This window comes from Vicugna pacos, chromosome 21 (assembly GCF_048564905.1).
Source record: "Vicugna pacos chromosome 21, VicPac4, whole genome shotgun sequence".
NCBI lineage: Eukaryota > Metazoa > Chordata > Mammalia > Artiodactyla > Camelidae > Vicugna > Vicugna pacos.
This window is the reverse complement of record NC_133007.1, coordinates 19,971,970-19,988,192: the sequence shown is the minus strand read 5'-3', so window position 1 is coordinate 19,988,192 and position 16,223 is coordinate 19,971,970. Positions and strand designations below refer to the sequence as shown.

The 16,223-nt window shown below is 40.7% G+C and overlaps 1 protein-coding gene across 2 annotated transcripts in view; it reads left to right on the top strand.

Annotated features, from left to right (window-relative positions):
- DDR2 (discoidin domain receptor tyrosine kinase 2) overlaps nucleotides 1-16,223 on the top strand; it is a 117,893-nt gene that overhangs the window by 78,114 nt on the left and 23,556 nt on the right. For both annotated transcript variants that reach the window (XM_031688703.2, XM_031688702.2), the window contains exons 3-8: nucleotides 1,051-1,153; nucleotides 2,609-2,840; nucleotides 3,157-3,304; nucleotides 3,697-3,802; nucleotides 7,539-7,722; nucleotides 13,498-13,741. In XM_031688703.2, the coding sequence (XP_031544563.1) occupies nucleotides 1,051-1,153; nucleotides 2,609-2,840; nucleotides 3,157-3,304; nucleotides 3,697-3,802; nucleotides 7,539-7,722; nucleotides 13,498-13,741 (1,017 nt within the window). The remainder of the gene's footprint in view (nucleotides 1-1,050; nucleotides 1,154-2,608; nucleotides 2,841-3,156; nucleotides 3,305-3,696; nucleotides 3,803-7,538; nucleotides 7,723-13,497; nucleotides 13,742-16,223) is intronic.

The following is a 16,223-nucleotide window of genomic DNA, read 5'->3' as shown; positions in this document are numbered from 1 at the left end:
CTAACTTCTATATTAGTTCTGGATCTGTTTCAATTGATTTTTTTTTCTCATTGTAGGTTCTATTTCTCTGCTTCTCTTATATACCTGTTTGTTTTTTTTAATTGCACGGGATGTATTTATACTAAAAAAAAATCATTCCATGTTAATCTGAATTTAAGTTTAGCTAGGGATCCTGTATTATTTTATCTGGCAGTCCTACGTCCTGAGAGCTCTGGTCCCCTTGACCTCTGCCGACTCTTATCTGCGTCTTCTCAGCTCAGGGACTCCTCCAGCCTCTGCCTGCATCCTCACTCACTGTGCTGCAGCCTGGACGCTCTTTCACGGCAGTGAGCTGTTGCAACTCTGGGGCGCTTCTTTGTTTCCTGCCTCTGAGATTGTTGGCCTTGGTTGTCTGATATTCATTATAATGAAACCCAATTTGTCATATACTAGTCCCAGGGCCTTTTTTTGGTTGTTTTCCCCAGGAGTATAAATCTGGCTTTTATTACTCTATCTTGGTTGGAGAAGGAAGTTCATCTCCAGAGATGATTATTTTTAGCTAGAGGCCAAAACAAGGTGCTGATGGGGGCCAGAGCTCTGTGTTCAGTACCTTCATAGAAGAGTTTTTTGGCTCTGCTCTATAATTTCATGAAATCAGCTTTCTAGAAAAAAAAAATGCTATGAATCATGGAAGGTACCTGGTGATAATGAGGATGATTCACCACTGTTGGGAAACTGATTAGAAGTGCATGTCGGCTAATAAGGAAATGGGGGTGGGCCATGGAGTCATTACCAAATCAAAGGATAAATCAGCACATTACAGAACTTGTCAGAGTTTGGACCAAAAGATAGGGTTGGCTGAGGATCAATACTTGGAAAATTGAATGCTATTAAGTTTGGATTCAGGGTCAGGAACAAAAAAAGGCTGAGAGAGCCAAAGAAGTCAAACTGGGCTCATCGAGGGCCTTAGTCCCTCTTTCCAGTCCAATAATCAGTTACACTCTAGCTGATGGAGGGTCTCTGAAAATAAAAGCATTTTCCCTCTTTTCTCTCTGGTTTCTCTTGGTTCAGCCATATGCCGCTACCCTCTGGGCATGTCAGGAGGCCATATTCCAGACGAGGACATCACAGCTTCCAGTCAGTGGTCGGAATCCACAGCTGCCAAATATGGAAGGTGAGGATGGATACCCCAAGAAAACCTGAGCTCCGGGTTGGGCAGAATTACCGACTCAAGGGGCTAAGGAAGACGGGTGGTACTTGGTGGGAGCTCGGGGGAGAGGAGCAGGACATCCAGTGGGGCCTGTCCTGTTCTGCATGTTTTCAGGGGAAAAATTCAGGGCCTGGCATCATCTGCTGGTCCAGCGACCTCATCCTGACCACAGAGGCCCTGGGGACGCATCAGGCACGGCAGATGGGTTCACTGACATGCAGTGGACTTGCTTTGTCTCAGCTTCTCACTATGAGCAACTGCAGGAAGTGGACTGCAGTGGTGGATACAGGAAGGCGCAGCTTAGGTGGGACACTGGGAGTTAGGAGACCCAGCCCTTTTCTCAGTGGCCGTCTGTGAAACATCTCGCACATTGCCAGACACCAAGGCCTTAAACGGACATTGGGGCATCCAGCAATTCTTCCCTTCTCTGAAGGGCCCTCACACAGAAGGGCCACCCTCATCCGAAAAACAGAGTATGATGGATTCTTTGTGTTCTAATATCAGGGGCCCTTTAAAGCAATATACTCCTGTGTCAAAAACGATTCAGCTTGTTAGGGCCTCATTTTCTTCCTGGAATCTAGTTCTTTTGATATTAAAGTATTGACTTCTGTTAAAATGGAATTACCCATTAGAAAAGCAACTGTGGTGAACCTTCCCCATGATTTCTTGGTGTGTGAAAGATTAGAGTGATGTTTTTTGGGGCTGGAAGGGAGCAACAATGAGTAGATGCCATCTGTGAGTGAAGGCACATTCGAGGGAAGATGGAAAGGGGTAAGAGGTTCCCAAAGTAAACTTTATAATGATTTCACGATTTTGCTGGCTGGTAGCTCAGCCTGGAGGTAATAAAGTGAAACCAGATTATTTACTATTCCCTGACATATCCTAACCACTCTCACCATAGGGTTTCTTTGGCCCTTTGCTGAGCTGCCAGGCTTACCCTACTGGTTAAAATTCCACTGCATTACACAACCCACACTAGAGATCTTATGACTCCTCCCTCGCCACTCCTATAACTTGATATCCAGGCAGGGAGTGGCCAGCCTTGTTATGCCGAGACTGAAAATGGGGGGTGGTGTTATGATGAGTCAGTGGGGAGCAGAGGGTAGAAAGGGTTTCATTGCATGGGACCTCCCTTGAGATCTCTGAGTCACGATGGGAAATGAAGGCTACATGTCATCTGAAGACCTCTCGCTCCCTGGTGGTAACTGTATTTCTGGGTTTCACAGTGCCCCAGGGAGAGGGAACTGACCACAAGTGGAAACTGTGGTGATGGACTGATGGGGAGAGCCCAGAATGTCCATCTGGACTGGACTCCCAGCCTGTTCTCTCCCCCTAGGGCAGGCAGCTACTTGCTGGGGATGGTAAATAGCTCTGTGTTTTCATGGTTTCTTCCTGTCCCCACAACCCTTGTCAACCAAGGCTGGACTCAGAAGAAGGAGATGGAGCCTGGTGTCCTGAGATTCCAGTGGAGCCTGATGACCTGAAGGAGTTTCTACAGATCGACTTGCACACCCTGCACTTTATCACTCTGGTAGGGACCCAGGGACGCCATGCAGGGGGCCATGGCATTGAGTTTGCCCCCATGTACAAGATCAATTACAGCCGGGATGGCACTCGCTGGATCTCTTGGCGGAACCGGCATGGGAAACAGGTAAGAAGCATCCAGACCCTGGGATGTCCAGGACCATATTCTGACTTAGGCCAGAAGAGGATGTACACAGGTTGTCTGTGTACGTACGTGTGTCCACAGACCTTGCACGTCCTTGGAAATGTGTGACACAAGGTGAGGGAGGGTTGGGTGGGGGGCATAGAGAGGAATATCAAGGCAGCTGAGAAAGCTGAGTGGATACATTCTGCTCCTTGAATTAAAAACAGAGGGTCCATTAAAAAGGTAATGACTTGGGGGATGAAGAAGAGTCAGTTTAATTTTATAGCATGTCCTCACTCTTTCTCTCCTCTTTCCTCAGGTGCTGGATGGAAATAGTAACCCCTATGACATTTTCCTAAAGGACTTGGAGCCACCCATTGTGGCCAGATTTGTCCGCTTTATACCAGTCACTGATCACTCCATGAATGTGTGCATGAGGGTGGAGCTTTATGGCTGTGTCTGGCTAGGTAGGTCTCTAGAGAGAGAAAAATTATAAATCTTATTAAAAAAAAAACCCCAAAAACAAAAAAACCCAACCCCCTGGGAAATAAAGGCAATCAAATCAGAAAGAGATGGGGTTACTAATCACCAAGAAGTGATTCCCTCTTGGTTAGAACAAAGAAAGGCGTATTGTTCATCCACCCAGTGCCCCATGCCCGGAAGAGTGCATTCCAAGTCACTTTGCTGACGGCTGCTAAGGAGTGCTCCTCAGCGGTGCTTCCTGTATGTCTGCTTTGAGTGCTGGTGGACACACTGCTCAAGGTTGCACTCTCCAAGCCTCAGGTGGCCCCCTAGGATAGTTAGTCTGAGGAGTAAGTCCTTCCCAAAGGTGCTGACACATCTGTGTTTCCTTTGGCAGATGGCTTGGTGTCTTATAACGCTCCAGCTGGACAGCAGTTTGTACTTCCTGGAGGCTCCATCATTTATCTGAATGATTCTGTGTATGATGGAGCCGTTGGGTACAGGTAAATTCTGGGAAACAGTCATCATTGGAATGGGGAAATGGCCACCAGAAGAGAATAATATTTTATCATGGTTTGGGAACAATAATCAATGAACCAACCAGTCAACTAACCAGTCCTTTATTTAGACCTTATACTAGGCATTACAAGATAAATTTAGGTGAAGTAAAATATGTAGTCTTTATTTGGGAGGAACTTAGAGCTTAGTGGGGAAGACAAAGTAATTACAAGAAAAACAATAAATTATACGAAACAAGGGCTACTTTTGTGGCATGGCTAAGTAAGGTAGCCATATCTTTTGACCCTCAAAACAGGGCATATGGTCTGACACAAATGATAGCCTACTAATAGAGACAAGGGGCCAGAAGAATTGTAGTTATAAGTATAATAAATTGGACAGGTAAGGAAGTCCAGAAAGAATGAACCCCATAAACATAAATGCTTTAGAACTTGTGGGGAAAAAAGTAGACTATTAACGCTTACAATAAATAGACAAGGAAAGTTTCTAGGATGAGATCAGAATTGGATCAGAGGGAGGTAGGTAGAAAGGAGCGTAGGAAAGGAGAGCAGGGATGAGGACCAGAATGGCCTGACTACAGCAGAAGCTAGAACTGGGAGCAGCAGAAGGACCAATGGATACACCTGAAGTGGACCAATGGAGGGCCACGGTGGAGAAGCATGTTCAGATACAGGAGGAATTCAGGCTTGGATAAGAGATGTTCCCACCTATCCCAACTCACTCCACGTCTTGCCAGTCTTCTTCCACCCTACTTCAACCGTGTTCTCTCTCTTGGCTTGGTCTTTGTCTGCAAACATTGAGCCTGGCAGAAAGGTCCGACCATAGTGAAGTTCAGAATAGATGATGGAGGTTGATGGTGAGAGAGAGAGAGAGAGAGGAAGAGAAAGAGAGAGAAAGAGAGGGATTAGTGAGTCTCAGGAAGAGAAGTGTGGAGTTAGAACACTTCCATCGTCTTAGGTGTAAAGCACTGCCCTCCGGTTTTCATGCCCTGTGTGAGGACCTGACTCACCCAGTCTTCTCCTAGTCACTTCCTTTTCATCTACTTAGTCACTGTTCTTCCCCTTTTACTTAATCTGCCTTGGCATCATTTCACTTAGCCACACCCAACTGCATAAATTTAAAGCACAGAGGAAATCAGAGATCAATTGAATTCAATTTAGTTTCATAAATCTTTGTTAATCAACTGTTACTATGTACAAGGAATTTGGCTAGACTTGGTGGGTATTCGAATGTAATGAATTCATTGATCTTACCTTTAGGAAGCTCAGAGTTAGGAATGGAGGCTAAACCAGGATATAAATTACTATGATATGAACGTAAGAGTAAGAGATATACTGTGAATGATTTGGGATTCAAAGAAACAAGGAAGCTATAACAGGAAAGTGCAGCATAGGGAGGGAAAACACTTGGATTCATGTAATAAAAATATTTCTGTTTGCTATGAGGCTAACGTGATAAAAATGTGTCAGAAAAGAATTCTGTAAAGGCAAAGAGCTACATATATATGTAAGTTATTATCTGATTGGATGACAAATTAAAACATAATAGAATAGATGAAATCTGATATGGCCCCAAAAGACGGGTAGAACTTTCACAGGTAAAGAATCTCGAAATGGCATTTTGGGCAGAAGGAATAGCATGAGGACAAATGAATCGTGGTCGTCACGTTTAGGGGAAAGCCCAGGAAAGATCCACAGTGTCGTTAACCACGGGCCATATTTATGCAGCAAAGCAGAAATGAGAAGCATAGCAAGGTAGATTTCAGAGGTTCTTGAATGTCAGGGCCAGGAAGAAGAGGGGGAGAAGAAGGAGTTCTTCTTTATCAACATCATCAACACAGTAAGTCACCGAAGATTTTTAAAGCTGGAGAAGAACATGTTGGGAACTCCACTTTAGGCAGATTAATCGAGCTGCATTCAAAGGTGAGATTTGAATGGGGGGGTGACCTTTTCTAATTCCAAATTCTGTTAAATGGAAGAATTAAGGACTCAGGCTAATTTGATGGTGACTGTGGGAATGAGAATGAGAAAGGGATATTTATTTAGGGACCATCTCCGGTCTGATTGGATACAGGGAGCAAGACAGTAATGTGAGGAAAAGAGTTAGATGAAACAGATTAGTCTAGGTTACTGAAACAATGGAGATAATATTTATTCACTCAACAAACATATTTTGAATGCTTATCATGCTCCAGGTACTCTCAGTGAATGTGGAAGAGAAGTATAATTGACAGAAATGGGAAAACTAGGTGAAGGATTAGTTTAGAAAGGGATGGTGATGGATTCAGTCTGAAATATAAATTTAACGGGACTGACAGAGCATTCAAATAGAGAAATAAGGTGGGTAACTGGAAATATGGCTCTGGGTGGACCCCAGAGGAAAGATTAAAAAAATAATTACAGAAATTTAGACACAATCAGCTTCTACTTAATAACTTTGGTAATTAGACACCTAGTTGGGGTGTGGCTGAGTGATGAGACACGAAGTTACCTAATTCAAGGTCTCAGGAAATAATCATAGTAGCAAAAGTTACTTTTTTTTTTAACTAAAAAAAATTGTAAAAGTAGTGTATGCTGTCGTAGTAATTCTAACAATTCTCAAGTATATGAAGTAAACAGGGATAATTTCTTTCCTTACCCCTTTCCCACTTGGTTAGATTTTGATTAAAGAGAAATTGGATGAGCATTCCTTTCAATTTGTGTTGCTTTTCTTGAGGCTTTCACGGGGATTTATTTTTCTGGGGACAATGGGAAATATATTTATTGCAAGTAAATTTATGTTCTCCTAGCCTTCTAATCTGTAAAGAGAAGAAAAAGATGGCAAAACCTTGGAAGGGAGATCCAGGCTCTGGTCATTGTGGATAAGGCCAGTCAAATGTTATAATTTGCAGAACATTTTTCAACGAACACATACATTTAAAAATGTATCTGTAAGGCTGGCACAATCACTCTTAGTAATTTTTTTGTAATTCACAAATTTTACATATCATTGGTCTGACTATAATCTCAAGGGTCACATGCATTATTGCTTGAGGGTACAATATATCAGTCTCTTCATTTGGGAGACTCCTGACATATTTTCCAGAGCTTGAGGGGGAAGAAGTTCCCCATGATGGGTTCTTTCTCTGTCTTTCAATGGAAAGATGGAAGGAGGTCTTTTTGTGTTCTTCAGATAGTCAGCATAAATGCAGATACATCCCACACAGCAGTCTGGCTTCTGGCAAACTCAGCCGTTCAAAGCAGAGCCTCACACTCAGAAGTGGAAAGGCTGCCAAGCTAGAAAAGAAAATTATATCCAATGCCTCATGTCATCCTTTCATTTTCCTCCATGAGTCTATTATTCTACAATGCATTTGGTGATATTGAATCATTATTTAAAGACTTACTATATCAAATATATAAGAACAGGTAAGGATACAATAGACCATAGAAAGCTTTTTATATACAATGATAAAAAATTATCTAAAAGCTTTGCTATTAAAAAGATTAGCATCAAATATTTTGTAAAATTCACTTACATGAAATTCTTAGTTCTCCATTGATGCTAAGGATAAATGAGTCAGTGTTATAAAACATACTGGATTTTTCATAATTCTTCAACCTCCAAGATGATCAGCTCTTACAAAATCTGGGGTGGAGAAACTGGATGATAGCTCTTCCGTGAATGTGTAATTAATGTCAGGTTCCTCTCTCCCTTTTCCTCCTCTCCCGGCCTGTGCAGCATGACTGAAGGGCTGGGCCAGCTGACGGATGGGGTGTCTGGCCTGGATGATTTCACCCAGACCCACGAGTACCACGTGTGGCCCGGCTATGACTACGTGGGCTGGAGGAACGAGAGCGCCACCAACGGCTACATCGAAATCATGTTTGAATTTGACCGCATCAGGAATTTTACTACTATGAAGGTCAGTGGAGTTAGGCGTGGAAGCCACACTCATGATGGAGGGAAAGAACTCTGGGGTGGTGCCAGCAGGACAGGATTCAAATACATCTTCTGTGAATTAGCTACATGCGTTGCATGAGTGACTTCATCTTTCTGGGCTTGTTTCTTCATTTGTAAATAAGGATGCTGAACGAAGTCACTGTTGCTCAATGTGTATTTTTTGCTGTTACTGTTTCAACACCAGAGTCAACACACGCCTTAGGCAGAGCGGACGCAGTGTCCCGGGTCCACAGTACTTTTTTAACATCCATGGAAATGGTATAATTTCTTTTAATGTTAGAATAAAAGAAATGAACTTTGGGGTCAAAAGTTATTCTCATCTTTTTAACAATGCAGTCGTAAAATGTAATTTTAATATATAATTTTATGGGGGGAGGGGCCCACAAAGGCAAAAGTGACTCGAGCCATTGGAAGTCATTACATGGTCCTGGCCCCATTCTGCAGGGAGAGGACACCCTTGTCAGTAAGGGTGGCTCGTTCCAGCTCCAATTCTCAATGGAAGAAGAATGGGCTTTGCATTTTGAGTCACTTCCCACCCCCTGAGTGCTTCCTCCATGCCTATAGCACTGAGAAGTCCTGACGGAAGATCCCCGAGTTTTTTTCTCCTTATCTATTATCATCCATCTGTGTAGGTGTCTGGTTCTCTTATCAGACCTCAAGCTCCTCCGAGGTAGTGATTCTGCTTTCTGATCTCTATACCCAAGTGTCTGGCACTTAATACATGCAGGCTCAATAAATGTTTGCAGATGAACAAATGATATCCCTTAGTGCCTATTCTAACCATTTATACTTATAAATATCTCTGCCACCCTGGATAGAAGGAGGAAGAGAGATGATGGACAGGAACAGGACACTGACCAATAGTATTTCCTTTACCATAAAGAGAAACTTGAAGACAGAGGAGGGCCAGGCAGAAAGAATCGCTGTGACTCCTGGCTGGGCCAACGTCAGGGTTCTAGACCTCGGTCCCAGGGTTTCAAACTGTCTTCTCCGTGGAATCTCTCTGACTCTTTGTCCAGTCAGAGAAGCTGGTTAGATTCAAGGTTTGAAGATGGGGTGGTGAGGTGGGTTTAACCCAAGTCTGTTCTAAGGCCTAAATGTAAATTATTAGGGTTTTTGTTTGTTTGTTTTGTTTTTTGCTAAAATACCATCACCCAAAAGTCTGTATTAAAATGCAAGTATTTTACCTGTGGGAGAGTAAAACATTAAAAATTAATGTCTTGAATGCAATAGCAGAAGTTATTTTTATCAGTTTACTAGTACAGAGGAGCAGAGAGAGAGTAGGTACATTTTACTGCATGTTGGATGGAAACCAAAAGACTTGGGAAAGGCACAGACTGGGCGTGTGCTGGGGCGCGTTAGGCGCAGACCCTGAAAAGAGGTGGGGGTGGGGGCGGTGCTTAAAGCCTGATTTACATTTTCTCTGAGGTGGGGCCTTTCAGAAGAGCCCACCCTTGACGTAAGGGTTGAGGACATCTCTGTTAACGTGGTGAGTTTCCTGGCACTTCAGTCAAATGATGATTTTCCTTTTTTCTTACTCAATCCCACGTGTGCTTCAGAGAGAAAGGAATGGAAAGGAACAAAAGTCCATGCAAAAAGTGACCATCCTGGACGCTAAACTTGATTTCTAAGATTGAGGAAAATTGGTATTTAAGGGTAGAGGGGAAAGTTCTTTTGTTAAACGTAAGGGAGAAAGCCTGGGAACTTCTATGGTTCACATGCAACTCTTACTGGTTTAGAAAGGAGCGTAAGAAGACTCCTGTGTAAGCTCCAAGAAAGAGAGTGGGCAAGTGAATCTGACTTCACACATGGATCCCTGTTTATCTGTGATTTTTCCCCGTTAATAACTGGGTGCATCCCATTAATGCCAACAAACTGGTGTCTCTGCCTCTATGTCTACTCGGTCCTCAGTTTCAATATTTGTTTCCCAAATCCATTCATTCTTTTATCTTTGTTATTAAGTTAGCAACAGTATTTGGGATGTACATTGCACTATGCTAGGTTCTGGAGGTAAACAGATGAATAAGAAATGGTCCCTACCTTGGGACAATTTGCAGTTCAGTGGGGGAAGATACTATTTATTTGTGAAGGGAGGTATGTAAGATGACACGAGGACCCCAAAGAAGGGAAACTGTTCTATTGTTAAGGGTTCCTAGTAAATCAAACTTTGTTATTCTTGGCACAGACTTGGAGTCAAAAAGAAAATGCATGTCCGTTACATCACTCCCATATGTTAAGATGATAATAGCTCCTAACTGGATTAATAGCTATTAGTTGTATGGTGAGAACAGAAGAATGAACACACGCCCAGTCTGCCAGTGTTGTTCACGAACGGCTCTTTGGCAGTTGTAAAACACGTGTGTGCAGTTGTGTGTAATACACCATTCGTCACAGGTTTTTTGGGAGGGAGGAAGGAAATAATGACAGTAACAAAACTGTGTATGCGTCAAGAAAAAAATGTATTTGTATTGCTGAACAATGTGTTTAACCAATATGTACCAATGAACATGTGTATCAATTTAATATATATCATTAGCAGAATTTCTAGTCCCACAAATAATAAGATGTATTTCAAACTCTCCATAAATTTATAATATTTAGTCAAAAGGCTTTGATCTTCTGGGGTCCCAGCAGCTCCTGTTTAACTAGCTCATCACAGGTCAAAATTATTCAAAAGTATATTCGGCAATGAGAAGGTGCTAGAAATTTCTTAGTACCTGAGTCAGGGCGAGTCCTCTCAAGGTCAGCCAGGTCTCATCTTCTCAAGGTTAAACAGGTCTCTAGCACATTTTAATTTTTCTGAGATAAATAAAAACTGGAAGATGACTTTCCGGTCACTGATGTCTTCCAGAATAGATTTTGCTTCCTAGGCAAATTATTGCCTGTTTCCCTCCCTACCCTGAATGTAGTTTAAATATACCATTAAAAAAAAAAAGTAAATCCACAGGGCATTTAAAAAAATGAAAACATTACTTATATCAAAACAAATGGGATACATATAAAACGACACTGAGTCAAATTCATGATATTGAATATTTTCTACATTATTAAAGAAGGAAGAAGCAAAACGAATGAACTAGACATTGAATTCTAATATCAAAGATAAATGCATAAACCGATTCATTAAAAGCAGAAAACTATAGAAATCATATACCCAAAAACTTATTCTTTGGAAAAATATAAAATAGAAAATGTTTTATAAGACAAATTAAGAAAAAAAATGAAAAGAAAGGTACTTTGAAATATATATGCATTTTAAAAAATGTATTCTTTATTAAATAAATATATGTCTACAGGGAAATGAAATTCTATGCTATTTATTTGCATTCCAGGAGGATTTCCAAAACGTCTGTAGGAGAACTTATTACCTTCTCCACAGGCCACTCACCCAACACTTCACAGATTTCAAAACATCTGAAAAATCTATTGAAACTGTAGATGGTATTTCTTTGATTTTGTTCTTAGCCTTGCTCCATTTACTTGTGTTCAATAAACTGGGACTGTTAACTCATCCCAAAGAAGGTATTGACACATGTTTTCATCATTAACATTTAGAGGCAAATCCAAATGGAAAAGCTGAGGTGATTCGCCCCCTGTTCTGATGTTGACTGACCAGACAGGTCAAACCTCTCTGAATGTCAGTTTCCGTATTTAGTGCAGAAAGAGCTGGACCAGAGGGTTTTTAATGTCTCCAGTCACCCTAATATTCCATGATTCCATTCTTCTTTTTTTTTTTTACTTTTTCATACTATGTTTATTTTAAAAAAAACTGCATATGTTAAGCTCTTTTTCTTTTTTTAAAGCAAAAAATTTATTCTTTTTTCTTACATGGAATACTATTCAGCAATAAAAAAGAATAAAATAATGCCATTTGTGGCAACACAGATGGATCTGGAGATTGTCATTCTAGGTGAAGTAGCCAGAAAGAGTAAGAAAAATACCATATCATATCATTTATTTGTGTAATTTAAAAAAAAAGACACAGGTTCCATTCTTTTAAAGTATCTCTAATCTGTAAATTTCTGTGATAATTACTGCTTCTTCCTCAGCTAAAAGTAAATTCTGAATGGTAATTTTGTATTGACTGTCTAGAAACCAAGGGAGGGTATTGACGATAGTTGAAGGGTTACAATTCAGGACCTAAACAAGACATAAAATGGACAATGAATGACAGTGATGCTTTTCTACCCCATGAAATCTCTAAATTCAGGGAATAGTGACCAGCAAATCTCCATTTTCCACATAAGACTGAGCCAGAGGAAATGTTACTAAACTACCATGAGAGATTTGATTTAGTTACAAACATGTCCCTTCCATTTTCTTTTAAATTGAAGTGTAGTTGATTTACAATATTGTGTTAGTCACTGGTGTACAGCATAGTGATTCAGTTGTACACACACACACCCACAATACACATATATATTTTCTTTTTTATATTCTTTTTCATTATAGGTTACTACAGGATATTGAATATAGTTCCCTGTGCTATATAGTTGGACCTTATTTATCTGTTTCATATATAGTAGTTTGTATCTATAAATTGCAAACTCCCAATTTATCCCTCTCCCCACTTTTCCCCCTGGTAACCATAACTTTGTTTCCTATGTCTGTGAATCTGTTTCTGTTTTGTAAGTTCATTTCTATCATTTTTTAAGATTTCACATATAAGTGATATTGTATGATATTTGCCTTTCTCTGACTTAATTCACTTAGTATGATAATCTCTAGGTCCATCCAGGTTGCTGCAAATTGCACTATCTTATTCTTTTTTATGGCTGAGTAGTATTCCACAGTGTATATACAGACCACACCTTCTTTATTCAGTCATCTGTCAATGGACATTTAGGTTGCTTCTATGTCTCAGCTATTGTAAACAGTGCTGCTGTGAACACTGGGGTGCCTGTACCTCCCATTTTTGAGGGATGCTACACACGGCAAGGTGCTGCAGAGGAGCTATTGTGGAGTCTTTGTTCCTGATGGCCCTTAAAAGCCATACAAATATCCTAGTGAGAGAGTCATGGCAGCAAGTGAGAGGGTGCAAAGCTACCTTCGCCAAGACCTTTTTTTCTCATCTCAGAAAATATCTGTGAGGAAGATTTGATGCTCTCATCAGAATGGCTTTCCCTAAACTGGATTTAATTCAGAAAGAGAATTAAGTCTTAGGTCTCCAGCTGACAAATTCTAATACCTGGAACTTGAAATGAGATTTCTAAAGAGAAAGATGAAATTGTTTTGGATTGTATATTATTTCAGGTTTCTGATCTAAACCTGTTGAAAGGAGTGGACTGGCTTTGGAATGAGCCTAGGAGGAAGTAGTTCAGAATAGCTTGATTCTGGGCAGATAGCAACCGAGATTGAGAGGATTAGAGTGGTTGAGAGGATTATAGATAAGAGAGCGTTAATGGCAAGGAAGGACCTGAGAGGATGCTGGTCCAGCCTTCATTTAATAGTTGAGGACACTACTCTCAGCAGCATGCAGTGAGGCGCCTAGGGGAGCACAATCGCAGATGGGTGCTTGGGGTAGCAGCCCAGATTTTATGAGATCAGAGCGGTGTATCCCTGCCACTATTGAAGTTCCAGAAGGGAAAAATCCAAGACTGCAGATCACCAATTATTCACCAGTGGTGGTGCTCAGAGAAACAGGCAGGTCTGGGATCTTACTGGGTTAGGTTGCACTGGGTCCCCAGTGCCACTCGGCGTGGTCATCCTGTCACTCACATGCCTTTTTCTCTGCCAGGTCCACTGCAACAACATGTTTGCTAAAGGTGTGAAGATTTTTAAGGAGGTACAGTGCTACTTCCGCTCTGAAGCCAATGAATGGGAACCTAACGCTGTCTCCTTCCCCCTTGTCCTGGATGATGTCAACCCCAGTGCTCGGTTCGTCACAGTGCCCCTCCATCACCGCATGGCCAGTGCCATCAAGTGCCAATACCATTTTGCTGACACCTGGATGATGTTCAGTGAGATCACCTTCCAATCAGGTTGGGAGCTCAGGGGGCCCCTTAAAGGAAGCGGGAGCTGGGTGGTGAAGGAGGAAAGTGGTGTCTGGAGCTTCTCGTTGGCAGGTCTCTGAGAGGAGGAGGAGGATTGTATAGGTAGCTTCTTAAGGGTACACAGAGGGAATCTTTTCTGGGACTAGCTGAGTTGTGGAAGGGCAGGGGTGAGGATGAGGAAGTGGGCAGAATGTTTACTTGGCTCTCATATTTGTCTAAAAGAGATGTAAGATAAAGAACTAAAGAAAAGGAAGACAATGTGTTAAAACCTTTATATAAATTAAGCCAGTTAAGGGGAAGCACACCTCAGCACTATTAAAATATTAGGAAAATGTTTTAGTGAAAATATCTAAATATACACAAAAGAGAACAATGAGCCCCCATCCATCCATTAGCTTTACTAATGTACTATTTTTTGTCGTGCTTGTTTCTTTTATTCACTCCTTTTTGCTGCAGTATTTTAAAGCAAATCTGAGACATTTGATTTCATTACTAAAATTTTAGAGTATATATAAGAAAATAACATTACATTCATAATGCCATAATAACATCTAGCAACATTTATTAACAAGTAATTCCTTAATATCATATAATAGCCTGTCTACACTCAAGTATCCTGGATTGTCTACTAATGTCTTATTACTGTTGGCTTGATTGAATTAGGATCCACCCTCCTGGTGTACTTCCTTTATATATTCCTAGGTGATGTCTCTTTTAATCTAAAACAGTCCTTTTAAAAAAAAATTCCATTCTGGTTTGGCTGATTGATTTCTGTGCTGTCAATTTACTCGAGCTTCTGTCCTCTGTCATCCTGTAGACTGGAGGTTTTATCTACAGGCTAATTTGATGCAAATTCAATATTTACTTTTGCCAAGGGTTTTTCATAGATAGTGTTGTGCACTTTATGTTGAGCCCCATCATGGAGGTATCTCGTTAGACTCTCTCACTTTTAGTGATGCTAAGATGGATCTCTGGGCTCAGGCGGTTACCCTTTCATGGAAAGTTCCTCACCTACTTTCTCCTTGGGTTTTACCCTCCATGGATGACCACTGCTTACATTATTTATTTCATTAGGAGCTGCTAAGTGGTGACTTTCTAATACTCCTATTCCTTCTGTACTTATTAGCTGAATTTCTTCTGAATAGGAGAACTATTTCCCATATGCTTTTTTGCCCTGAAATACAATTCACATTGGAAAGGCAGGACACATGATTAATTTTTAAGTCGACGTCCTACCAATCTTCAATGCTATCCAATAAGTTTTCTTTTGTTTTTCATCCTTGTTTTGTTTTTCAATGTCATAATGCATTCACTGGTTTTTATAAATGTAGTATGTTCAATCAACTGCAATTATTATTTTTAATGCTCAAATTGTCCTGTATTTGACTGGAGCACACATGTTTAATCTGGCTCTGTCTTCTTTGGATTAGATAAATGTTTGATAACTATCTTGTTTTCTGAAAGAATGAGATGTTTCAAGCTCATTTCGAACATTCACTGCCCCAGTTGTGGAACCAAACAGTTCCTCGAGCAATCTTCGTTCCTTTTAGTGGGGAGTGGTATTTAGGGACCATAGCCGGGGCAAAGAGGGCTGTGATGGACCTTGAAAAGTTAAAAGGCATCTAGCACATTGTCTATACCATCACAATTTAGTTGGAAGCACAAAACCTGTAGAATGATTTTTCATAAGATGCTCAAAGTGGTGCCAATAATAAGTGGTCAGAAGGAGAGAGGCCACTAGAAAGTAGATTTGTAATGCATGGTGTCAAAACGGTGAGATTAGCACTGGGACTGGAAGAAAAACATAAGCAAAAAACGACCTAAGAGAAGAGGAGAGAGTAATTTAAAAATAAACCAGAAGACTTTGTATTTCCTGATTTGATTTTTAAAAGAAGAAAACTTCAAGATGTTTTGCTCAATAAGATGTACTGGTAAGGAAATAGAGCATGTGTTTAGAAAAACAGGCCTCAGTGTCTTCTGTTATAAAATTTTAATCTGAGAGCAAATGGGCTGCTTATTTTATATCCAGTATTTATTAAGAGCAGAAATTTAGATTTTCAAAAGCAGTGTCATTTACATCATAAGTGTTAACTCGGGGACGGTAGGTTCCTGTCATCCTCAGGGATTCTCTCTGCGGAGTAATTGGTACGTTTATTCTTACTATCGCTAATTACAGCTATGGACTATGGTTACTGACGCCTGCGGTCTCTTGAACTTTAAATTTAATATCATGATGATATTAATTTTCACTGAATCCTGAGGATGCAATTCAGAAAAGTACAGATAAATGCCAGACATTTTCCTATTTATATAATGATGCTAAAAAGAAGAAAAATAAGGATTTTTGCAGAGAGTGTCTCTTTAGAAGGAAAATGCATATTCTAATTCTTGACCCCGCCTTGATTAGACAAATCAGAGGGAAAAATTAGTTACCAACATCAATCTGTCAAATACACTTTTGGGATCTAGT